The 19,783-nt window shown below is 53.7% G+C and overlaps 3 protein-coding genes across 5 annotated transcripts in view; 1 reads left to right on the forward strand and 2 right to left on the reverse strand.

Moving 5' to 3' along the window:
* Positions 1–2,494: 2,494 nt before the first annotated feature.
* Positions 2,495–6,024, forward strand: IRF7 (interferon regulatory factor 7). The gene is made up of 6 exons (XM_026059090.1): positions 2,495–2,589; positions 2,705–2,867; positions 2,964–3,627; positions 3,886–4,263; positions 4,520–4,638; positions 4,775–6,024. Exons 1-6 carry the CDS (start codon positions 2,576–2,578, stop codon positions 4,919–4,921), a joined length of 1,485 nt encoding a protein of 494 aa, XP_025914875.1. The 5' UTR covers positions 2,495–2,575; the 3' UTR covers positions 4,922–6,024.
* Positions 6,025–6,111: 87 nt separating this feature from the next.
* Positions 6,112–18,706, reverse strand: LOC112962691 (malignant fibrous histiocytoma-amplified sequence 1-like). Its single transcript, XM_026059088.1, has 11 exons — positions 18,556–18,706; positions 13,775–14,654; positions 12,843–13,134; positions 11,412–11,598; positions 9,979–10,169; positions 9,388–9,875; positions 8,427–8,584; positions 7,691–7,850; positions 7,121–7,191; positions 6,600–6,706; positions 6,112–6,250 (listed from the first exon to the last, which is right to left on the reverse strand). Exons 1-11 carry the CDS (start codon positions 18,689–18,691, stop codon positions 6,233–6,235), a joined length of 2,688 nt encoding a protein of 895 aa, XP_025914873.1. The 5' UTR covers positions 18,692–18,706; the 3' UTR covers positions 6,112–6,232.
* The window catches only part of PHRF1 (PHD and ring finger domains 1), a 33,017-nt gene continuing 31,920 nt past the window's right edge, over positions 18,687–19,783 (reverse strand). For all 3 annotated transcript variants that reach the window (XM_026059087.1, XM_026059085.1, XM_026059086.1), the window contains exon 18: positions 18,687–19,647. In XM_026059087.1, coding sequence (XP_025914872.1) covers positions 19,513–19,647 — 135 coding nt within the window. In that variant the 3' untranslated portion in view covers positions 18,687–19,512. The remainder of the gene's footprint in view (positions 19,648–19,783) is intronic.

The following is a 19,783-nucleotide window of genomic DNA, read 5'->3' on the forward strand; positions in this document are numbered from 1 at the left end:
AGGAAGCAAAAAGGAAAACCTCCCACAAAGAGAAGCTGTTTCCTGAAAAGCAGGAAGGGCAAAATTCCTAGGAAGCGGAAGGGGGGGGGGAACTTCCCGGCCAGCGAGGGGACATTTCCTAGAAAGCAGCGGGGACATCGCCCAGAAAGTGCAGCRATTTCCTAGGAAGCAGCGGCGGCAATTCCCAGAGCGCAATTCCTCGGAGCATTGCTGCAAACCAAGGGGGAAATTTCCTAGAAAGCAAGCGAGAAAGCGCCCAGGAGGCGAAGGGGCAGTTTTCCTGGGAAGCGGTAGGGGTAATTCCTAGAAAGCAATATGGGAATCCCGAAACCAAAGGCGTACGCTTCCTGGAGAGCGAGCAAGGCAGGGCCTAGAGCGGCAGGGTAAAAACTCCTGGAAAGCAACAATAAACTTTCTTGGCAAACCCTGGAGGAAGTCCTGAAGTGCAAATGGGGAAAATTCCTAGAAATAAAGGAGATATTTCCTAGGAAAAAAACCCTGTAGTTTCCTAGGAAAAAAACCCTGTAGTTTCCTAGGGAGTGAAAGAGAAGTTTCCTGGAAATCAACAGGGAAATTTCCTAAAAGGCAGTGGAGGTGTTCATAGGAAATAACACGGGCCGCTTCTCCGAAAGGAATAGGGGGAAAACTCCTGGAATGCAGAGGAGAAAAATGCCTAGAAAGCAAGGGAGAAAATCCTAGGAAGCAATGGTGAAAGCTCTGGGAAAGCAAAGGGGAAGTTTCCTGGAAGTGGGCAATTCCTGCAAAGCAACAGGTAGGATTGCTAAAAACCAAGGGAGACGTTGCCTGGAAAGCAAGGGGAATATTTGCTAGGAAGCAAGAACATTTCCTGGAAAGCAACGGGGGGAAATCCTGGAAAGCAAAGGGGATGGTTTCCTAAAGAAAAACCCCACACAGGCGCGATGGGGCCCATCGAGACCTGCGCGGCTGCTCCGCCCGGCCACAGCGAGACGGGGAAGCCTGGAAATCCATAAAATCGCCCGTAGAGCCGAGATTAAAGCCTTTTGGCATCCGAGTCCGTTTGGCCTCCGCGCTGCCCGTTCGGGCTTCAACCGTGGCGAAGGAGCGGGGGGAATTTCCTCGAAGGGCGAGGGAAATCTCCCGGCACACCGCGGAGGCGCTCCGCGAAAGCCGCCGGCAGCGCTTCCCAGAGAGCAAGGGGCGGATTTCCTGCCCAGCGGGAGGCGGCAAGGGGAAAAGAGACCGAGAGCCGCAAGCTTCGCCCCCGGGTCGCCAGCACCCTCCGCCTGCCCGAGCCCCAGGGCGAGCACTGGCCCGTTCGCAAAGCTCCGGYGAATCTCGGGTTTGGGGGGTTTTTTGGTTATTTTTGTTTTTTTTTTGTCTCAACACCCCCCCAGTAAAAGCTCGAGCGCCCCAGGGAAAGCCGAGGGGGCGTGTGCCGGCGCGTCGCCTCCGAGCGGCTCTGCCCGTCCCGGCGCCGCTTCCCCTCCGCGCCGCCGGAGCCTCGCGCTTGCACAGGCGCTGCCCGTTTTYGGGGAAGCGCCGCACCGCGGTGGCTCCCCCCCCCCGCCAGCGCCGGCGGCCCCGGAGAAGCGAGAGCGAGTTACCGGAAAGCAGCTGCAGCCCCCGGCCCATGCGCGGTGCTTCCTCTTTCCCGCGCGCGGGGATTCACTCGCTCGCGGGCGTGTTTCCTCGGGACGGCGGGTAATTTCTGATGGAAAGTAAAAGGCCTAAAAAGAAGAAGGAAAGGTTTAAAAATATATTTTATATATATATATATATAGTATATATATATATATATATATAAAAAAAGGGCAGGGGGGTTCCCAGGCACCAGGAGCCCAGGAAAGCCCCACGCAGCCGCGCTGCCCTGCCTTGCCACCACCTTGGCCAGGCCCTGCCGCCCCGCTTTCGGCTTTTGCAAAAGGGCTCGCTTTTTTCCCCCCCTTTTTTCCCCTTTTTTTCCTTTTTTCCCCTTTTCCCCCCTTTTTTCCCCCTTTCCCCCCTCTTTTCTCTCCCCCCCTCCTTTCTTTTTTCTTCTCTAATTACCCTCGTTGCTATTTGTTGCGGCGCAGGCTCCCGCCCTCCCACGCGCAGAGCGGTGCCAACCGAAACGGGGCGGTTTCGCCCCGCTCAAGGCCGCGGGCGGCCAACCCGGGACAGGTGCCCGGGGCTGCAACGCCGCCGCGGCCCCTCGCGGCCCCTCTCCCCGCTACGGGCATCCTGCCTTAAACACGGATGTGCGCGAGGTCACGCTGGGCTGGGCGGGGGGGCGCCGGGCTCATTTCCACGCTGCCGGGCGGATTTGATTGCCCGAAGCCGGATGCCCGGAGCCGCAGCGGCTCCCCGCCACCTCTGCCTGCCCTTTTTTTTCTTTTCTTTTTTTTTTCCCAATTACTTGTTTCGGTGTTGCAGCAGGAGCCAGAAATGGCCCTTTCACTTTCAGCAGGCGCACGTGGTTTCCAGGAAAGGCGCTGCCGGAGCCGGGAGGCCGAGCCAAGCTGGGCCGCCTCCGGCCCCGCTATAAGGAGCCGCCGTGGGCAGGAGCCCCGGCAAAACCCCGCGGCGCCGCCGGCATCGGCCCCCGTCGCTGGCGATGGAGAGCGAGGGGTAAGGACGGGGSGGGGGGGGGGAGGAGGAGGAGGAGGAGGAGGAGGAGGAGGGCGGCGCGGAGTAAGGCCGGGCGAGGGGGCCTGCCGGGGCACTGACGGGCCGCCCCGCGCAGGCCGGCGCTGCCGCTGCGCTTTGGGCCCTGGCTGCTGCAGGCGGTGAGCAGCGGGGCGTACGGGGGCCTGCGCTGGCTCGACGGCACCCGCACCGCTTTCCGCGTGCCCTGGAAGCACAACGCCAGGAAGGACGTCTGCAGCAGCGACCTCCAGATCTTCAAGGTAGGGCTCCCCCCGGACGCCCCGCGGGATGATGCGGCCGCGTGCGCCCCTCTCCCCCGCGCAGCCGCGCTAACGCCGCCCCCGCCGCCCCCCCAGGACTGGGCCAAAGCCAGCGGCCGCTACCAGGCGGAGCGGGAGGACCCGGCCCGCTGGAAAACCAACTTCCGCTGCGCCCTGCGGAGCACCCGCATGTTCGTGCTGCTGGACGACCGCTCCAAGAGCGGCGACGACCCCCACAAGGTCTACGGTGTCGCCGGCGAGGCTCGGCGGGGCGCGGGAAACCCGGCGCCCGAGGATGGCGGCCGCCACCGCACCGCCCCGCCGGCTGCCCTGCCGCGCTGGCCGACCCCGACGCCGCAGCTGGAGTTCGACTTCCGAGACCTGTCGCTGGGAAACACCCCGCCAACAGCGGGGACAGCGGGGGCCGCGGGGCCTCCCGACGGCTGCCCCCACGCCGACGGCCTCGGCGTCGAAGCGGAGCCGGGCGACGGGGCCGCGCTGGACGCGCTGCAGTGGGTGATGCAGCAGTGCGACCTCGGCCACCAGCTGCCGGCCTGGGCGGACGGCCTCTACGGGCAGGAGGCGCCCGGCCCCGCGGATGCTGCCGGGCTCCTGGAGGCACAAAGCGTGGTGGGCGACGTGCTGCTCTACACCGAGAGCCCCTGGGAGGCGCCGGCAGCGGCCCCGGACGTGGGGCTGGTGCCGCCGGCCGCCCCCTGCCCAGCGGCTCCGGAGGCGGCGCTGCTGCAGGGGAACGCAGGTCAGTGCCCCGCGGTGGCCCCCCAAGCTGCTTTTGGGGTCTAAAAGGTTTTTTGGGCCCTTCTCCGCTCCAGCGCGCCACGCACCCTTACCTGGTTCTCGCGGGGGYGCTGGGTTCACCGCACCGGTGGTGGGACCCCAGCTCGGGGGGCATCGTGCTGGCCAAGGACACAGGCAGCAAGCAAGACCCGTGGGAGCGGGGCTGGAGTCACGGTGAGGTCCAAAGCACTGGCAAAGCCTTCCTCACTGTCACCTGCAGGTGGCATCCCTCCCAACCTGGACATCAGCATCTTCTACCGTGGGAAGCTCTTCCACCACGAGGAGGTGGGCAGCAGCCGGTGCCTGCTGGCGTACCAGACTGTTGACCCTGCCATCCCCCTGGACCTCACGTGGCTGGTGCAGTTCCCCAGCCCTGCCAGCCTGGCCGACCAGAAGCAGCGCCGCTTCACCGAGGAGCTGCTGCAAAACACCGGGCTCCTGCTGGAGCAGCGCGACAACAAGATCTACGCCCAGCGCCTGAAGAAGTGCAAGGTCTTCTGGGCCCTGTCCAGGCAGCTGGACGTCGGCAACCTCTCGCCCAAACTGCTGTGCCGCGACCAAGAGACGGAGATCTTCGACTTCAAGGAGTTCTGCACGGGTACGCAGCCCAGTGCTTGGCGCGGGGGACCAAAGTCCTGGTGGGGTACGGTGGCCACCCAGACGTGGCCACCAGCCTCCAAGGGAGGATGGGATGGTGGGAAAGGGCAGGCTGGGCCACAGCGGTGACTCCAGGTCCCTCTTTCCCTCGGGTGGAGCAGACTCGAGAACTTGCTCCATCCAAAACCTCCCAGCCCCTCTGTGCCCCCTCAACACTCCTCTCTCCCAGCCTCACTCACTAAAAATTCCTCTCGCAGAGCTGAGGGATTTCCGAGACTACCGCCGGGAGCGCTCACCTGACTTCACCATCTTCCTCTGCTTCGGGCAGCGCTTCTCCAAGGCCAAGCCCAAGGAGTCCAAGCTCATCCTGGTGAAGGTGAGGAAACCTCTCCCCTCCTAAATGAACCGCTGAGCCCCTCTGCTCAGCAGGGCTCGCGTGCCCGCACAGGGAGCCGTTGGCGTGGCAGGGCACGCGGCAGCTGCCCGAAATGCTGCGTCTTTTGCTTTTGCAGCTGGTGCCCAAGTTCTGCGAGTACTGGTACGAGCACGTGCTGCGGGAGGGCGCCTCCTCCCTCAACAGCGGCAGCCTGAGCCTGCAGCTCTCCGACTCCTTCAGCCTCTTCGAGCTCATCGAGCAGTACAACATGCAGCTGGACTGAGCGCCAGCAGGAGCTGCTGCGAGCCGGGCGCCGGGTTCGGTACTTTTGGAGGACCGGGGGCAAGTCACCGCCTCCGCTTGGCCCTCCACGCAGGTGGCTCCCTCGCTTCCCGTTTGCAGGAGCATTGCAGCGAAACCCGTGCTGGCTCCGAGAGCCCCGAACCACCTGCGCCCACCTACACTACACCCGGGGAGGCTCTCACCACCAGCAAGGCAGGACCAGACCCACGGACCAGCTCCCGCCTGCGGCAAAGCTCCAGCCCGCACCGGACTCACCCGTGGCTGCTCGCCCCGCTCACGCTGACGTGACAGGCAAAGACGGACCCATTTTACCATTGCACAGCAACGGGGGGGAACGAGCTGCTGCCAAATCATCGCTCGGCTCCCAAATGTGCGCTTCCGGCAGCAGTYGCCAGTGCGGGATGAACGCCAAGCCTAACGGCACGGGGACGCCTGGCGGAGGAGGAGCCCCCGCGGGCCGGGGGCCGTTCAAACCTGGTCACGTCGGCAGCCRGTCCCAGAAGCGACCTGTCCTTTTTCCGAGAGCGAGCAGTCACGGTTCCTGCCAGTCCTTCGACCATCTGCGGGCATGGGGAGGAAGGAGACCCACGGCGGGGGGAGGGACAGGGACMGGTGCCCGGGAAGCAGGTCTTCCTAGAGCCGGGGGCTGACAGCRCCCCACCGGGCTACGACAAGCAGGCAAAGTCCTGGCCTTGGTGAAGGGAGCAAGGCTCAGCCTGTGGCAGACTGTTAACTGTTAACATGCATTTTTGCATAGAAAGTAGTCATTTACAGAGTTATTTTCTTAAGTTTCATGCATTTAAATAAATAAATAAATAAATAAATATAAATATATATATAAACACATCCTGTCTACTGCTATGTATCTTTTGCCGGTGCTCACCTTGATCCTCTCTAAAGTAGCCTGAGTTCTTCCTTTGCGAGGATGAGCACATACCCACCCCTTGCCTGGGCACCTGGCCCCCCAGCAGCAGGTCAGGACCCCACCATCTGAGACCGCCGACCCCTCCGAAGACACTGGGAACACTGGGGCAGGACAGAGCAAGGCTAGTGCTGGGAGAGGAGCTCTCTACTCCTGCTCTTGCTGGCACCTGGCTGGCACCAAAGCAGTAATAAGCACATTCTCCCCCTTCCTTCCCCTGACAGCTGAGTAAAGAAAGTGACTTTCCATGCATTACCGAGGTATTTATTGCAAACAGAACTTATAGACCAGGAGGCAAAGCACATTGAAGACAGCTTGGCTTTGGCTAAAAAAACCTCTTCTTCCACAAGTGCCTCCTTGTTGGCCCAGTTACTCACTTGAGATGTTCTGAAAAAGTAAGACGATAACTAGGCTACAAAGCGCACCAGAGAGCTCAGGGCTAACTAATCACCGCGAAGCATTGCAGGGATCTGTTTCTCAAGCGAGACCTTCATAACCAGAGCCCAGTCCAAACCGGGGGGCATAACTAGAACCAGTCCAAAGGCGGCTGAGCCAACGCGTCCCGGGGGCTGGAAGCGGCTGCACCCCCTCATTTCGGGAGTGAGGGGAAAGAGGACGCGTGCCACGAGCCCGGCTGTCGGCGCGGCGCTGACGCGCATGGGGAGAGACAGGGGCTGCACCCTGGGGACGCACCGCCACCCGCGAAACAGCAAGCGCCAAGCCGCAGCTGCCTTACCTGGCGGTTTACGTGGACGTGGCTGGGCCCGAAGGTCGCGGTCCCATAGCTGGTGACGTAATAGTGAACGGGGGGCTGCGCTGGGAGAGCCTCCGGCTGCTCGGGCACTGCGCAAGGAGAAAGGGAGGAATATCCGCTGTCAAGCAACCTCGCTCTGCTAAAACCCAGCAGATATTTTCCCCCTCGAGAAGCCAGGAAAGCTCACTGGTAACAGGCCAGCAAAAATCAGCCACTTTGATCCCACAGAGAGAGAGGAATACTCCAAGTTCTTCCAGAGCAGTTATTGCTTGCAGTAGGGGACCAGACACCAGCTTCCCACCCCAGACTCCCCTTAGAGTGGGAGATAAGAGGTGCCCATTCCTCTCTGTGCCTCCCAACCTCCCTTCCCGTTTAATCCCTTACTCCTCCTTTGGTTTAACCCCYCTGTGGATCTGCCCTTCCCACACACGGGACACAGGAGTGACTTTTTGTCCACCACCCCTAGCTATCTTACAGCCCAAACCCACAAACGTTGGCCTCACCTCTGGGTAAGAGCAGTTCTGCTCGAAACCGATGACCGCATGTTCCACAAGTTTTAACTTCTTCCTTCGTCCTTGGAAGGAAAGAGACCACAGAAGAAGAATGAGCAAGATCTGCCCTCAACACTTGCCTTAGAAGATGATGCCAAAATTACTGAAAAGGCTCCATCTTTCCATACTGACTTAAGACACCGYGTTCAGAGGGGCCAGCTGGAGGGAGGGCTGCCGAGTTACCCACATCCCTGCGCCCAAGTCAGGTGGGAAATCAGGGAGATCAGGCACTGCCCAGTCCCTGGCACGGGGTCAGTGAGGACATTACGTGCCTTATGCCTAAGCACCCAACTTTCAACTTTTTTCAGCTTTTTTACCTTGCTCAGATGTCCCGTATGATTGAATGCAGTGAATCATTACCACAAGGGACACAGACTGCCACATTCAGAAGGACAGTACAGGGTCTGGCAAGTATTGCAACTATTCTCACATGGCTTTTAAAAGCCCATCAGTCCCACTGGCATTGCAATAACAACCACYGGGTGCCAGCCCTCTGCTTCGAGGGCCACAGGACGTACGTACACAATGTTTTTGCCATCCATGTCCGGCCACATAAGCTCCGCGGGACACCCAGCAGTTCGGCAAGGTGTCTTCACACAGACATGCAGCCCTGGCCACTGCTCCGAAAGCTTCTGGCTGATGAACACGATGGCTATGAGGAAGTCCCAGGCAGACCGAAATTCTGCAGACAGGAGGAGAAAGTCGTGGTGACTCATGCCCACCCCAGCTGCCTGGGAGGTGGCCTGGCTGCCGGCAAAGGGTGATGCAAGAGTCGCTTGCAGCCTGCCTGCATCAGACCGCGCAAAGAGCGGTTGTAGCAACTAGGTCTCTCGTGCTAACCGAGGCCCAGGGCAACTGAAAATTTGAACTGAAAGAGAGATCCTCAACTCATATGGTGTTTTTGCCTATTACTTGGAGTTGGAGACATGGACTCTTCCGGGACCCTTAGGGATCAGAGAGAGACTGACCTATTTGCTTCGTGAGAAATAAGTATTTGTCTTTCCACTTTCATTTGATACCTCGAGAGTGGAACCGTGAACAAGTTACAGGGAGAAAGGGGGAGGTTCAGCTGAACTGCTGATGCTTCAGAGGACCCTGGCCAGACTAGGGCGTGCTGCAGAAGCTTCTGGGAAACTTTACCCAGAGCAGTGGAGGTGGGGAGGGCTAAGGAGAGACACGTGGTTGGGAGCCACGAAACAAGCGCAGCGCGTGTACGCAGAAGGCAGCTAGGGTGCAACGCAAGGACAAGGATTCTTACCCATCCTTTCTGCTGGCTTTCTGCACCGGAGCTCTAGGTAGCTGTAGGCCCTCTGGTTATTCTCTTTGATCAGCAAGGGTTTGCCATTGCATATGAGCAGGCAGGTCACCTTGGCCACCCAGTGTGTGGAGTAGAAGGAGCAAGCTTTCACCAGGAACCTGCAAGGAGATCRCCCACGGATTTAACCACCCTCCTCCCTCCCCCATTATCTCCAACATTAAGCGTGGCACTGGGTGGAATTCAAAATATGAAACCAATTTCAGCTGAAACAAATGTGGAAGCTGAAGGAAGAATCTCTCCTACTGACTGCTCAAGCAGCAGGAGCTAAGGCTAAACATCAGGCCCACAATTAGCTGTTACAGCAAATTCACTAGATTCCTAAGGCTAGTGCTAGAGTAGGAGTCAGGCCACGTGATTCCCAATACCCACTTCCATGCTCTCCAAAAGACAACAGTCAAAAGCCTCTTTCTTAAGCCAAGAGCTGCTTCCAGATTTGGCCATCAGATGAATTCTGAACACAAGCCAAGAGAAGAACCCCACAGAGGCAGGAGACTGTCCAGAAATGGAACTAGTCACAATGCCAGTAGAAACCTGACCATCCTCAATTATCTGCTGTGGTGGGCCTGAGAGACCTCTCCCAACTGCACTAAGAGGCTAACCCTGTGGTCCAATCCCTGCCAAAAAACCCACCTCAGGTGAAACGTGAAACACAAGAGTATTATCTTTGTTCATGTGCAGGCAGTGAATATTGAAAGGATTTGTCCAGAGCCCCACAAGACCATGGCACAGCTGAAAAGCCACCCCCGGTCTCTTGAGTCCCAGCCTAGTGCCCAAACTGATAGGTTCTCTCAACAGCTGAGGGTTTGCAGACAATCAGACCAGCTCTGTGTCAAGCAATCCCCAAACAGACCAGCTGGTGAACAGCACACAACCTCAGCACAAGCTAGAAACTATTGCTTACCTCTGAAAGAAGCCCTCAGGTATTTCAGGTGAGAAATAGGCCCGGATATGGAGGTCCTCAGGGTGATCTCCTCCCCACACCTCAGAAACCTCTTCAGTCTGGTTCAGGTAGGTTGGGAACAAGTACCAGGACTCCCCATGGCCTCGTGCTGTCTCCCATGGCTTCCCAGGCACAAACTCACTGGCCTCTGGGTTGAGAGCTTCAGCTTTCCTCACTTCCAGGCAGATCTCAAAGTGCTCCAGGAGGCTAAACAGTTTCCCTCTCCTTCCGTGGGGCTCGTGTCCCATTATTTCCTCAAAGATGTCCTGCATCCCTTTCGAATAGAGCTGGTACTTGACCAAAGCACGCACTGCCCGGTGGCACAGCATCGCCTTCGACTTGAAGGTCCACACCCAGTTGGACCTGTCCCTGATGGTAGAGTGTTCCCCTATGAGCGTGTCCACAGAGATGCTCTCAAGCTGCTGGACTAGGCGGTACCTTACAAGGAGCTGGGTGGAAAGAAAGGGAGAGAAGGGGCTGCAGTGAGAGGAGCACAGCAAAACTGCAGGCACTGTCTACGACTTGGGCCACGCAGAGAAGACCCACACTCACCTTGAACATAGTTATAAGGAAGGTAGGCTGGAGAAAGACCGTGTTTTCCAGATGCTTGATTTCCTCATACCATATGATAAGCCCGATGCGGTGGAGGTACCKCAAGATATCCTGGAGAAGTTCTCTGCCCAGGTTGGCCAGATGCTCTCRATGGGAGAGTTTGCTGAGGAGGTACTGGAGGTCCATCATGCCTGGAGGGAGGCACAGGAACTCAAACCACATCTCCTAAGCCATCAGTCAAAGGCAGATACTTTACAGAGACAACGAACACGAGCAATACTGAATGTCAAATAGACCATGCTGTCTCTAGGGTAGCAGCCAGGACCAGAGCGGTGCTCAGTGGCTGTGCCCCAAAACACTTTGCCCACCCTCAGCTGTCCCACTGTAGCAAGGCTGCTGACGGCTTGCTAGAACCTCAGGAGAGCTTCTGAAAAACAAGGCTAATACTTTCTTCAGTGTTTCAAAGTGTAGGTTTGTTTCTAGCTAGAAGACCTTCGACTGCAAGTTAAACGTCAAATTGTCATTAGTCATGCAGAGAACATACGGAGACAGGCAACTATATCTGGAATTAAATAGTTAGGCTTTTCCCCCTGGGAGAAAAGAGCTTGCTTTGCTCCCTCTGGTCCTGCAGCAGCCAAGGGAGCCAGAGAGAGCACCAGGTTCTGGTGGTGTTCATATCACCTGCTTTAGGTATGTAAGCGAAGAGGCAAGGCTGCCCGTTAAGTCACAGGAGAGASAGAGGAGCCAGCCAGAGCCTGGTGGGGGCATTAAATAAGGTTAGCAGGACACAGGTTTAGAAACTAAACAGAAGCATTGCTTCTCACAACATGCACTAAAGCTGTGGAGCTCCCTGCTGCAGGACACTATGGATTTTAAACGTTTATACAAGGCCAAGGGGAGAAAGAACAAGAGTTAATGAAAAGAAATGTACGGACAACCGTGTGCATCTGCCAGCCCAGGGCACGCCGAGCCACAGATTGCCAGATGCTGGCAGAGCCTTCTGGTGAACAAACACTTGTCCTTTCTTTATACTTTTCCCTAGACATCTGCCTTTGGGGCAGATGCTCAATAATACCAGTCAGACAGGACACCGGGCCTGCAGGCCCTTTGGGTGCTCTGAAACCACGTAAAAGCAACCGTAGCAGCTCACCCCCAGGTACCACCTTGCCTAGGAGCTCTGAACCAGCCCTGATGTCAGCCTTTCCCAGCTGGCTCCAGACAGACTTTGCTTGCAACTCAGGACGCAAACAGCACAACTAGAGCCAGGTAATGGGACTACTCCAGCAATAACGCTGCAAGTTCTTCAACGGTTACTCCCCCTCTAGGCAATAGGGGCCAGCAGGTACAGAAAGCAGAGACAGCCTCTCTCACCAGCGGGACAGCAAGGCCCCTGCAGGAAGGTGCGGGGGACGAGGAAGGCGCTGCCTTCTCACCGTGATCTGCCATCTCCTCGCTCTGCGCGACATCCACAATCGCGGCTTCCACTTGCCTGTAGACGGGGGGCAGCACTCGGACAACCTCAGGAAAGAGCTCTTCATTTTTCACGTGCTCCAGAATGATGGCTTCGAGCTTTTTGATATCACGGTGATCAGTGCAGTTGATGGGAACTAAGTTTAAAATCTGGAATAGAGAAAGCGCGTGCCTACCAAAAGCGAGTCCAGCAGAGGCCTCCACGATGGTCAGGGTGCTGGAGGAGAAGTTGAAGTAAGGAGGCTTTTTTTTACCTGCGAGGTGAAGGGGGGGCACTAGCAGCAGCCTCCTGGTACTTAAGAGATTACTGAGAAGATGGAGCAAGGCTCTTTATGGAAGCACACGGCAGGACGATGAGAGCCAAAGATCATACGTAAAACAGCAGATATCTAACTCGACATAAGGAAACCATTTTCCCCATGAGGTAAGCCATGCAGCGGAACAGGTCGCCCAGCGAGGCTGTGCCGTCTGCATCCTCGGACGTTTTCAAGACCTGACCAGGCAAAGCTCTGAGCTTCCTGGTCTGAATTCACCACTGACCCACCTCAGAGCAGAAGGTTGGCCCAGACACCTCCTAAAGTCCCGTCCCACCGGGGCTGCTCTGCGATTCCACAATAATTGACTAGCGGGAAGCAGGGATGGGGAGCAGCCCGCTCAGAGACACATCCAGTTGGACGCTGCATCCCCACCATGGGAAGGGCACCTCCTCGTGTCTCTAACTCCCTGGCACAGTCCACAGAAAGGCAGCTACCCGCACCGTGGGGCTTGCAAGAGAAATTTCTTGTTAATATTTCTCTGCTTTGAAGAACCAAAGGAGATGTTTCCTCACATAACAAGCAGTTAATCTGCCTAACTCCCTGACACAGGACTTCAGGAGRCTAAATGCCTCAGGAAACCAAAAATGGAACACTGCAGATTTGTGAAAGAAAATAAAACAAAACAAAACAACCCCCTCCCACACACCCAAACAATCAAATAAAACATACCTCTCCCTAGGCATTGGCTACAAGCCACAACCAGAGATAGCCCGTCACAAAGAAGTGACGGGGAACCACCAGGAGTTACTGCCCTGCTGTTTGTGCACCCACCTGAGGGCAGTTACCACTTCCACCCCAGCCACGCGAGCTGCTGCAGGCAACAGCCTGACGCATTAGCAACAGGTGACTGTCGCCGTTAACACACCAGGCTCTGAACCACAACAGCCTGGGAATGGGCACCGTTCTGCTGCCACAGCAGCAGGGGCAGCAGCTACTGCTAGAGATGAAAGCAGACAGCGAGGAACCATCGTGGCTTCAGCCACCCAGCTAAACCCACCTAAGAAGGCAAACCCAAACCCTGAGAGCTTGCTCAGCTCCCTTACAGCTGCAGCAAATCTATGACAACCTCAGCCCTACCGTTAATGTGCAATTCTCCATCTCCTTCAGCCTCTCCCACTGGTCCACGTAAAATTCGGGCTCCTCGCTGTCTTCCAGGTTGTTGATGAAGTGAGAGAGGTTGCTCTTCCTCTCCTCCAGCATGGCTGTAATCTTGAACATGATGTCGCGCCTCTTCTCCTCCACTTCCCCCTCCTGGCAACAGTCAGTGTGGGTTCCCACAGGGAGCACCACCGAGTTTGGCACTCGCATGGACAGGTTGTTGATCCAGAAACCCACAAGGTCCTTGAAGGTATTGTCATTAGTTTGGTACCTGGGGAGGGATCAGGGAAAAAAAAAAAATCCCACCAAATTCATCGTCTCTCCTCTGAGTCTTCAGCCAGCTCCCACCAGCGCAAGCCTAATGAAGTGCCCTGTGTTGACCCAGGAATTGACTAGAGAAGAGCCCAGATCTCCTAAATGTTGCCACGGGCCATATCCAACCCCCGGCTACCAGTTTCCTCTCCATAAGCTAAGTTGACTAAAGCTGGGGGCTGTCTCATCCCCTCTGCTGTGGATGAGAGCATCCCTCTGTATCAAAAAGCCCAAGCCTGATGCTCCCTGTGCTTTCAGGGATCACTAGAAGAGAAGCGAGGGCTTGTAGAGGTATTTTCAATGCAGAAAGCAGAGGTGGGGACTGTTTAGATTGGAGTAAATTCTCATATAACAAGTCAATACTTCCCTAACCTCCCAAAACAGAGGGCTTAGGCAAGATAATGACCGATCTAATGGTTTAATAAAAAGCGTCACCTCCAAGAAGCGGAAGAGGGGGAGTTAGTTACTCCAGTGGAGAAAAGAACAGGCATCAAGGTCTCATGGAAAGGGCACTGATCCAGAGCAGAGGGAAGCGTCTCCAACCCAGACTCGTTTTTCTTCTCCCRCCCACTGTGAACTCAAACCTGCACAGTACTTACATATGGAGATTGATGACAAGGATGACAAGTGCCTGTGGGGTGATGAATACATGGTGAGTCATGTAATACTCCAGCTGGCCAGCAAAGTCCCAGAAGAGAAAAGYGAAGTCCTCGATCCGAAACTCGCTGATCTCGATCCCAACCGTTCGCTCTTCCTCAGGCACCAGTTTGGTTTGCCCCTGCTTCAGGCTTTTGCAAATGGTGGATTTTCCYGCCAGCGAAGCCCCCAGGAACATGGTCTTGACCCTCCTGTCCTCCTGCCCCGAACAGTCTTGCAGCTGCGTGAAGTAATTCAGGATCTGCTGGAGGCCACCAGCGCACACTTCACTGGGTGGCTCCTTGAGCGGGTTCCCATTGGCCTTGAACATTTTCAGGGACTGCCCCTGAAACAGCTCCTTGGGGAGCTGGCGAAGGGCATTATTCTGCACGTGGAGCTCTTGTAAATTTGTCAGCTGCAGGACAGGCTGGGGGAAGGTTCGAAACAAGTTGTTGGACAGGTTGAGATACTGGAGGCTGCCTTGACACGCTGCCAGGTCCCTGGGGAGAGCACAGAGGCGGTTGTTGTTCAGCCGCAAGTGTTTGAGCCTGGAGAGATGGGAGAAAATCCCCTCTGGAATGACCCGGATTTGGTTCTGATTCAGTTCAAGTTTCTCTAAATAGACCAGGCTCTGGATTTCATCCGGAAAGTCCACAATCTCATTCTTGGATAGTATCAACTTCTTCAAGTTGCAAAGCTTAGAAATGCCAGTGATGTGTTTGAGTTTGTTCCTGTCGAGGTCAAGACTCTCCAGCGTGGGGTTGCTCAGGACTGCTGAAGGCAGCACTCGCAGCCTCTGGGTAGAGAGAGTCACTTCACGCAAACCCTCCTCCTGCTCCTGACCTGGACGCATGGGACAGGAAAGGTGGTTAAGGACCATGCACCACGCGCTCGGCCATCGGCCTGCTTTCTTGCCTGCTGGGAGAGAGACTTACACCCTTACGACTGCAGACCGCTGGTTCCTTTGAGAGCTTGAGCTCATCACAATTTTCAGATCGTTTTGCCCAGTGAGAGAAAGCCCAGCAAGAAAAAAGCTCAGCAAGAAAAAACAGAGGCCAAACAGAGGAGCTGTTTCAACAGCACAGCCGCAGCTTGGGGCTCAGACTGCTGTTTGAACAGCTCCTGTGCTCTCTCAGGAGAGCAAACAAAAGCAGAGGCAAGATGATCTTGGCTATCTTGGCTGGGACTGAGGACACTGGGAGCAGTAGGGGAAACAGCGCCCATCAGATTTTGAGCAGTAACCCAGGGGCCACGTTATCAGCTTATTTCTCATTAAAACACTGTGAGAGCTCCAGCAGCAGACACATCTCATCTGAGGACAGCAGTTTTTCACTCCCAGCCCRGGGCTGACGGGGCAGAGCAGTTCTGAGTAACTCGCCGAGCCAGTCCTTGTGCTGCCACCCACTCCCAGGGTCCAGACCGCAGCACATGAGACAGGGCTGTTGAGTTCAGGCACTTCCCTCTCTCACATCCTCATCCTCTAGATGCACGCTATAGGTCTCTGAGGAGCTACTGCCAGCCTGAGGAGGTCAGCAAGTATATCAGGAGGACACCAGGGTTCCATACGGGAACGAAGCAGGAAAAGAGAATCGCGCATGGCTGGTGAAGCCAGACCAGCCCCAAAGAGATGGTATTCAGAGCAGAGAGATTTACATGCAAGAAGAGATTGGGGAGGGGGGGACACTAAAATAAAATAAAGTTGAGCTTTCTTCCCTCTCCTTCCTTCCCCTCGTTTCACTTCCTTGCCAAGTGACACCACATGTGGTATCTCCTTGCGCAAGGCTCCACACTCAGGAGCAACTCATCAGCTTTCAGCATCACCACATAAACCTGGAACAGGCACCGAGCCTCCTAGGAAAGAAAGATTTTACCCTCTCCTAAACATGCTGCTCTCTTCTCTCTCTCTCCTTCAGAAAGAGGAGCCAAAGGGCTCCCACCGCAGCTCTGAACTGGGGCCCCACGTGCAGCAGAAAGAGCCAGGGGCAGCTACTCACAGGCTCGGGGCTGGGCCATGGCTCTGCAGCGCAGCACCAGATCCTCCGGTTCACTCGGCCTCCTCCTTTTGCTTCCTCATCTCTCTCCCCGCCTCTGGAGGCCTGCCCTGGCAACCCCACCCTCTCTTTCTCCATCCATCCATCCATCCATCCATCCTCAGGGCAGCTCCCCAACCACCCAAGCGCCTCTGGCCAGAAATCAAAGTCTAACTCACTACATAAGTACTGAGACAGAGTGATCCCAGCCTCTTATTTCCAGCTGCCTGTAATTTGGAGGACTTAGGAACTGTTCCTCTTCATGCTCTCCAGTATTTGCACTTTCTTTTCCTACACTTGTTTAGCAGAAAAACAGTTAAAATGCATAGTTATCTAATTATTTCTGAATCCCTGTTGTGGGCAAGCTAAGCCTCTCCTACCAGTGTGTGAATCTCAAGGATTATGAATCATTTCTCACACAGAAATCAGCAACTAACCAAGATCCTGGCCCCGGTGCGTGATATACCATCCAAACCACCATAGCTCCAAAGGAAAGGGTCATTTCTTGAAATGCGAGAACCTTGGCTCAACTTCCCGAATGGTTAGCGAGGCTCTGCATGCAACAGTCCTAAACATACAAACAACCACAGCCAGCAGTGCGGCACGGGGCTGGCAGATGGGATGAAATGGGACAACACAGCCAAGAGCAGTGCTGACCCCACCCTGTCCTCACCTTCACAGCCCAGGGTTGGGGCCCACCTAGCTCTACACGAGCTTTCCTACCCATACGTGCAATAGCACCAGCGAGGCTAGCAAATGCTGAGCACTAAGGGCAGGACACTCCTTTTTCAGAGCTACCTTCCAAAGCCCAGAGAGCTTATTTCTACAAAGAAAACCTCCTCTTCTAGGGCCATCAGTGATGTCCAGGAGGCAGCTCTGGAGGACTCCTATGAGATAAAGACAGTAGCAGAGTAGTTGTAGTATCAACTTTTTACAGCGCCACGCGTGCCTTTGCCAAAGGAGCTTTTGTTTGGTGTTACTCCTGTTGTTGTAGAGGAGGGAAAGGACACTAACAGGAAGTCACACTACTGAAGTCCTACATGGGCTGAATAAATAAAATCTTTCATTAAACAGGTGGCAGCACCTCATCCAAGAGGGTCATAGAGGGGGAAGAAAAAACAACAAAAACAAACAAAAMCCCCCCAAGGAGAATATGCAGTATACTAGATGACCTGTTTCATGGAACATGCAGAAGGCAGCATTTTTAGATGTATTTCCTATTACCTCACCCAAGGGCTGGCTTCCCATGGAATGGATTTATTCTTAACAATAGACAGGAGGAAAGAATGAACCAGAACTCTTGCTCATGTAACTTCAGGGAAAGCACTTGCACAATGCGCATTCTTCTGCTTCCTCCCTCCTCTGGGCAACGTCAGATGCAAAGCTGATTGAGATTTAACAGTTCTTACAGTACATGCATTTCTAGTTTATCTTGCAACAGGCTGTCATCTTTACTGCTAAGTCAAAGCTAATACGAAACAATAATTTAAAGTAGCGATTCACTCAGAGGAGCAAAAAAGACTGAAATGGTGTTCCTGGTTAACAGTGTAATTCCTTCCGTTATCTGGTCAAGCTCTGTTTTCAAACTAGCTACTCTTTCTTATTTTGGGTGGCAGGTTATTCCATAATCATTTCCTCTGATCAAGCTGAAGGCTTCCCATTTTCAGCCTAAGCGTACTCACAACTAGATTATGCTTGCTTAATCTTGTGCCAACACTGCCATAAAGATCTCTGAACTTTGTCAAGTCTAATGAGGAGTGTTTACATTTTCAACCCCACACCCATCTGCTAGGTATATACTATAGCTAYAAGTTTAGGTTTAAAACTAAAACTCACTTCTCATTCAGATACTCTTTTGCAGTTTTACAGAGAATGTGTCTAACTAGGCTTTGTTCTAAAATCTCCAAGGGTACGAAAGAGCAACCTGAGACAGGGAAGACCACTTCCAAAATGCTCAGGGTTTGTCCATCAGCACATCTCTAGGACAGTGAACCATGGGAGTGAGAGAAGCATTTTGCCAGTGCACGCAGTACTGGTGCATGGGCTTGTTTAGTTAAAGTCTCCAGGCCAGCTACTTGGAGCCGCAGTCAAAGCACAGGCAGGCAGGGAAGCTCATGCTACAAGTCAGAGTTCATTGAAGAGTCAGGACTACCAGCAAGTGATCAGAGGTCTTGGTACTTRTGAGCTATTCCTAGGCTCACCAGGAAAAAAAAAGTGCAAGTGTAATTTGCTTTTTAAAAAATGATCCAAGAGACCCCCAATTGTTGGCTCTTTGCAGATGAGCAGACAAGACTATCCTCAAAGAAGATGGTTTCCGAATGCACCCTAAGAGGTTAGGGAGCACTGTCTTAACAAGCTTTGCTACTGTCTGCTCCAGTGGGCCATGGATATTCAGTTCCCATTGAAGGGAAAGGCAGTTTCTAAGTTGTAACCTACTGTTTCTCTGTTCAGCTTCCCTATTAAATGCTTTTCCTCTTCCTAAACATAGGAATATGGGGAATGATAGTTTTTGCCGGGTGCTGAATATATTTGTCAGTCACTACTTTTCAGATGTCCACTTAAAAAAAAAAAAAAAAAAAAAAAAGATTGGTCGCTCTGCAGTGCATGTGAACAAGAAGTGCTTTTAAAGAAAGCAAGATGAAGTCATTATATGTGCTAGTTTCCTTTGCTGATTCAGATGTGAACCGGTCCTCCTACAGAGGAGGAGAAATTACTTATCCAACTCCAATCCTCTTCTAGAAACACAGTATTCCTCCTGTAAGAGCCAAGTGGGCAGGTATAGACAGGATAGCCAATGAAAGAGGCAGCTGTAAGACAAACAAATGACACCTGCTGTAGGACTAAAACCATTCAAAATAACTTTATAAATTCTGTCACATTTCTGCTTTGTACATCAGTTCACCTTATCCCATCCCTCAAGCTTGTACTGAAAATTCACAATGTTTACTTTTTGTTTCATTTTTCCTGAAAGGCAGACACAAAACCAGCCATCAGTGCATTATTTACAGAAGTGCAACATAATCTCCCACCCCAGAATTAAACTCTTTACTAACAAGATACTTCCAACCAAATGTAAATAAACACCACAGCTTGAGCCGTGTTTCTGAAGTCAATTTATAAAGGTTAGCTCACTTTTGCAATCCCCAAATGACAGAGCGAGTAAAGCTTCGCTCACCATCGAGCGGGCTAAAAATACCACATTTCAAGTATCAAATCAGGAGTTTCTAAAGACAATCCATATTTGATAAATAAACATAAGGGAGACAGTATATAGTTCTTGATATACTGTATATGAAAAGTGGTGTCCAGTTTGAAACTTTTAGCGAGACAGGTGCACAGCCCAAAATTGTGATTAAAGTAACCCTGAAAACTGTAGCAATTTGGGAGTCCCAAACATTAATCTCTTCTGTGTTTCCCCTGGAATTACTCTGCTGGTCTGAGGCATTTGATGATTATTTAGCTCTACATCTGTAGGTAATCCAAGAAAAACCCCAAGTTCATTCCCATATGGAAACAATTCAAAAGTAGATTCAGCAGATAAATCCTATTAGCATTTTGCTTCTCTGCACTTTGTTTTCAATGAGATGCAACTGCAGATCTATTATTCCCTCTGGAATAATGTTCTCAGCCAGAGCAAGTTCAGTCCAAGTTATGCTGGCTCTGGCTTGTTCTCAGTTTTCCACTTCACGCACATCTTCACCATCAGACTTCTTATGCTTCCTCATATGTTTGTATTTTTCCACATATGCCTTTACCAGATTGGCTACCTTCATAGGGTTGATTTCTCCACTTTTGCTGTGGCAGATCTACAAGGGATTAGAAAAGGCATTCAGCCAGTTAACGGTACTGTAATAGTTCAGGCAGATACAGACAAACAATCGTGACACCCTAAGCTTCCTACACTCTAAGCTTCCTCGCAGGACCGACTCCTGCAAAGGCATT

This window comes from Apteryx rowi, unplaced genomic scaffold (assembly GCF_003343035.1).
Source record: "Apteryx rowi isolate R43461 unplaced genomic scaffold, aptRow1 scaffold_152, whole genome shotgun sequence".
Lineage (NCBI taxonomy): Eukaryota > Metazoa > Chordata > Aves > Apterygiformes > Apterygidae > Apteryx > Apteryx rowi.